At 34.2% G+C, this 5002-nt stretch overlaps 1 protein-coding gene across 4 annotated transcripts; it reads left to right on the top strand.

The window, feature by feature from the left end:
• The first annotated feature begins 402 nt into the window (after positions 1–402).
• On the top strand, positions 403–4780 carry LOC107020056 (ureide permease 1-like). Of its 4 annotated transcripts, none has more exons than XM_015220416.2 (8): positions 403–506; positions 1092–1400; positions 2676–2814; positions 2914–3088; positions 3341–3384; positions 3479–3579; positions 3855–4229; positions 4409–4780. In XM_015220416.2, exons 1-8 carry the CDS (start codon positions 504–506, stop codon positions 4559–4561), a joined length of 1299 nt encoding a protein of 432 aa, XP_015075902.1. In that variant the 5' UTR covers positions 403–503; the 3' UTR covers positions 4562–4780. The 4 variants fall into 4 exon arrangements, with proteins under 4 accessions (XP_015075902.1, XP_027769807.1, XP_027769806.1 ...); XM_027914005.1 differs by having other exon boundaries at positions 472–541; XM_027914006.1 differs by lacking the exon at positions 1092–1400 and having other exon boundaries at positions 434–506.
• The last annotated feature ends 222 nt before the right edge of the window (positions 4781–5002 follow it).

Below are 5002 nucleotides of genomic sequence, written 5' to 3'. Positions count from 1 at the left end.
AAGTTTTTTAAAAAGTACTGTTCGCTCCATTAAAAAAATGACCTAATTTAATTTGATACTGTGTTTAAAAAAATATTTTTTTTTGAATTTTATGATCTTAAATTAAAATAATGTATTATTTTTTGAACTTGCAAACTTAACATATCACCTAAAAAGTTGAAATTAAAATATTATTAAAAAAAATAATCTATTTAAAAACAGATATAAAAGAAAATGGGATTTTTTTTAAACAGAGGAACTACGTGACTATGAGATTCGAAGTCTATTCAGAGGCTTATGAATCATAAATCCCACTCTCTGTTGCATATTTTATTCTTCCATTTCATCATCAGATATCCCTTTCAAAGTGGTGGCTCTCTGCTTCATTGCCTTTTTTGTGGGGTCTCAAAAAAAAGGTACTTTTTTTTGGTTATTTTTCCCTAATTTTTGGAAGAAATCAACAAATTCTTATCTATTTGTTCTTTCATTTCTACTGATTTTTTGATACCCTGTTGTCTTTTGACATGGTGAGTACTGTTCATGTTTGAGAACTAAAGAAATGGTTGGTCAAAAAAATCAAATCTTTATCTTTTTTTCTGTATTTATTAGTTGTGTTTGTTATTCTGAAAGGGAAAAAAAGGGATCTTTACACAATTACTGTCAGATTGTGTAGTATACATAAATTATACTTTCTCCATTCGTATAGTCTTTTAAATCTTGTGATCATAAACTTGTCACGTGGAATGTTGGAATCAAAAAACTTACTAAATACAGAAAAAGATTCTATTTTTGGGACAAACCCTAAAAAAGTAGACAGTTATATTGGTTTAAGTGGTTTGGGATCATTCTCTGAGATTGTTGACTTTCTTTGAAGAAAAAAAGGGATTATACACATATTGTCCGATTTACTGTTTACTTTTCTTAGCTAGTATATATAGATTATATATTGTTATACACATACTATTTTTAGTTTAAGCGGTTAAAGGACGGCTATTTATGTTAAATTCTTTGAGTTTCTTGCATTATTAGCTGGTTGGATTTAGAATAATGAATTGAGTATGGACTATGGTTAGATTGAATCTTTAATATTGTCTTTTTTAAAATTTGTGTAGGATTTTTGGAGCATTCTTAATTTGATTACAATTTCACCTGAAATCGAAAAGGTTTTATCGAGTGGTTTGAAGATGTATTTGGTTGAGAGCAAAGGAGGGGCTATAGTTTGCATGTTGTTGTCTTTGTTCTTTTTAGGGACATGGCCAGCCTTACTAACTTTACTTGAAAGAAGAGGAAGATTTCCTCAACACACTTATCTTGATTATACTTTAACTAATCTTTTGGCTGCTGTTATAATTGCTTTTACTTTTGGTGAAATTGGGACAAGCTCATTGGAAAAACCGAATTTCCTTTCTCAACTCGCTCAGGTTGGTGCCGAGTTTACACCTAATAACTCTATATGATTCGATTGATGGGTTCGAGTGTGAAGCATAGATGCAGGATGCTAGTGTATGATACTTGTATAGATAGATGTAAACACATTGGAATTTAGTACTGTTAATGATAAATTATAAATAGGTGAGTTCTTCGAGATAATAGGTATCTTGTAAAATTAGTCGGAGTGCGTGCAAGCTGACCAGCACACCACGGTTATTTAAAAAAGTATGAATAGGTTAGTTACAGAACGAGAGGAGTAGAGGAGGAGGGGGATTGGTTAGTATTGTACCATTAAGGTCGAAAGAGTTTGTTGCACTAGTTTTTAGTTCTTAGTTCTTGTTTCGTTTGTTTTTGCGTTGCGTGTAATACTCTGAGTAATACGTAGTCTATTTGACTGAACATGATTTTATATGTGACACTTCTGCTGCAAATCTTGGATTATGAAATTAACATTCTCTAATTTTTGCATTGGCAACTTATATGGATTGAGACCGTTTATATGTTGCATAACTTCCATTCAATTATGTACAATATATATGTTGCAAGTAGCAAATCCGGAACATGATAACGAATAAAAGAAGCCTACATGACTGTCCTTCCGTTCACCAGTCACATTATGTTCAGTCTTCATTTCACCAGCATTTTTAGCGGTTTAAAATGATGACCAAGAGAAAGATGATATTGCCACCTATAAGCTACTTGATAGGTGGATCTAAAGACTAGAATTCATCGCCTCATGTTATTCATATGATGTTTCATTGAGATGAATTATTGTTACCAGCTTAAGGTGGAGTCTTTTTTATTAATTTCGTCATTGGTTTGTCCGGTGATCTTATCTGGAACTTTGATTAGCATCTGTTTTAGTTTCTTCTGGTTCAACTTTGTCACTGCCAAGAGATCCGTGCTACTGTCAAGACTTTAGCAGTCGTCATTGGTTTGTCCTGTGATCTTATCTGGAACTTTGATTAGCATCTGTTTTAGTTTCTTCTGGTTTAACTTTGTCACTGCCAAGAGATCCGTGCTACTGTCAAGACTTTAGCAGTCATCATTACTAGCAACCTTTTACGGTTTTAATGCATACTTCTATCAAGATCACTTATAGGCAGTATATTCTCTTGTTCAAATTGTCTATGGTAAGTAGAAACTTTCCAACAATTCCACCAGATTGATCGCATGTATTGTTGTTAATTGTTGAAATTGCACAATATTATTCAATTCGGATTTTTTCGGGATTTTAGAATCACAGTCGTGGACCAATGGTGCAGGATAATTGGCCCAGTGTCTTGTTTGCAATGGCTGGAGGGGTGGTCCTCAGCATTGGGAACCTTACAACGCAATATGCTTGGGCATTTGTTGGTTTATCAGTTACTGAGGTCGTCTCCTCAAGCATTACTGTTGTTATAGGTATGATTTTAACTTTTCCGAAATGACCTAGTGACTAATGTCCCTTTCTGTAGTATCATAATTTGTTTAAATTTTGGATTATTGCTTCGGTTATGACAGGAACAACCTTGAATTACTACCTTGATGACAAAATTAACAAAGCGGAGATTCTTTTTCCGGGGGTTGCATGTTTCTTGATTGCTGTTTGCTTAGGCTCTGCTGTTCATGCGTCCAACGCAGCGGATAACAAAGCAAAGCTTGATAGTTATTCAAATGAGTCTAAAGATGGCACTAGGTATGCACCGATACGTGTATATACTAAGGAAATGATTTTCACATCTTTGCAAAATGGGGAATGACATTTTTGGTTTGATTCTTTTCGTTTAAATAATAAAAACAGTATACGTAAGACGTTATTTTTTCTTTTGAGTTTCATGTCATGATTTCATGATAGCGTTGATGTTGTATATATGGCTAGAGGAAGAGTAGAAATTTTCCCCCATTAATCTCGGGAAGTTTATGTTGATTCTAATTGAAACATTTGCAGGGCTAATAGTATTACTGACTCTAAACAAGCATATACAAAGACAGGTATTACAAGCTTGAATCTGAAAATATGAAGTTTCATATCTTTACCGTTTTTATAAGATGCATAGCCTTTGTACTTTTTCCTAAACATCCACAGTTGACGTAAATGATGCGGAGAAGGGAGCTGCTTCCACAGAGAAGGCAAAATTTGGGACTGCTCTTTTCCTTATTGATCTCGAGAAGAGAAGAGCTATCAAGGTCTGTTCTTAAATTACTAATCTTATTAAATATTATTATCGGTTCAATGTTAACTTCTGGCGTGAAAAGTTATCATGGACTACATATTAGATCTACGCAGAATACTTCATATAGACACTAGAACTACATGTTCCGATTGAGTACCTGAACACATGATAAAGTATCCCGTTAGACGTAGACACTTGCAACTCAAATTTTGTCAATCCAGTATAGTGGAAAATGTTCAAGGGAAAAGCGCTTTCCTTGTTTGTTCATAATCATGTGTTTGGTTGCAGATATTTGGCAAGAGCGCTATCATTGGTTTGGCTTTAACATTCTTTGCTGGAGTTTGTTTTTCTCTCTTCTCTCCCGCTTTCAACCTTGCCACAAATGATCAGTGGCATACGCTAAAAGATGGAGTCCCACACTTGAGCGTCTACACAGCATTCTTCTACTTCTCAGTTTCTTGCTTTGTCGTTGCCTTGATTCTTAACCTCATATTCTTATACCGTCCTGTTTTAAATGCGCCCAAGTCATCCCTAAAGGCTTATATTAACGACTGGAACGGTAGAGGTTGGGCACTTTTGGCAGGACTTTTGTGTGGTTTTGGAAACGGTCTACAATTCATGGGAGGTCAAGCAGCTGGATACGCAGCTGCAGATGCTGTTCAGGTTAGTCATTTATATTATCATATTAATCAATCACGCCTCAACATAGTTGGGGTCAGATATAATGAATCCTCTGTATCTATTCCGCGATAAAATTGAAAATGAAAATCAGACATAAACTATACACCTCGAACATGCTACTCTTGTCTACGAGATGTTTGAAATGTGTACTGCAATTCCAGGCGCTGCCTCTGGTGAGCACATTTTGGGGGGTAATTTTGTTTGGAGAGTATCGAAGATCGTCTAGAAAAACATATACGCTACTAGTTGGCATGCTGTTCATGTTTGTTGCAGCTGTTGGAATACTTATGGCATCATCAGGGCATCGAAAATAGTGTTTTGGAGACAGTTAGAACTCCATAAATTATAATGTTATTTGTATATATTGTGAAAATTAGAAAAATGGTACTATTGTATATGATACATTGCTGTTTCTTGTTGAATAGGAACACAATTTAATTAAAAATTCTGCTGGAGAATTCTCACTGTATATAGCAACCATTGTAAGCATTTAGAGACTTTTTGTATGGATAATGAATCACATCTTTCAACTTCCTTGTATTTTATTTATATTTATGCAATTCTTGAATTTTTCTGCAGTTCAAGTGAAATTTTAATGATTTCATTAAATTTTTAATTGAAGGATTAAATTGCATATTTATATTAAATTGAAGGATAATTATGCTCAATCTAATTACGCAAGAACCAAAGCTGAAATCAGAGAAACATAAACAAGTTGATCTGACGCCTCTCTATGACCTCTATTTATACTTATT

Source organism: Solanum pennellii, chromosome 1 (genome assembly GCF_001406875.1).
Source record: "Solanum pennellii chromosome 1, SPENNV200".
In the NCBI taxonomy this organism is placed as follows: Eukaryota; Viridiplantae; Streptophyta; class Magnoliopsida; order Solanales; family Solanaceae; genus Solanum; species Solanum pennellii.
This window is presented reverse-complemented; position numbering and strand designations above follow the sequence as displayed.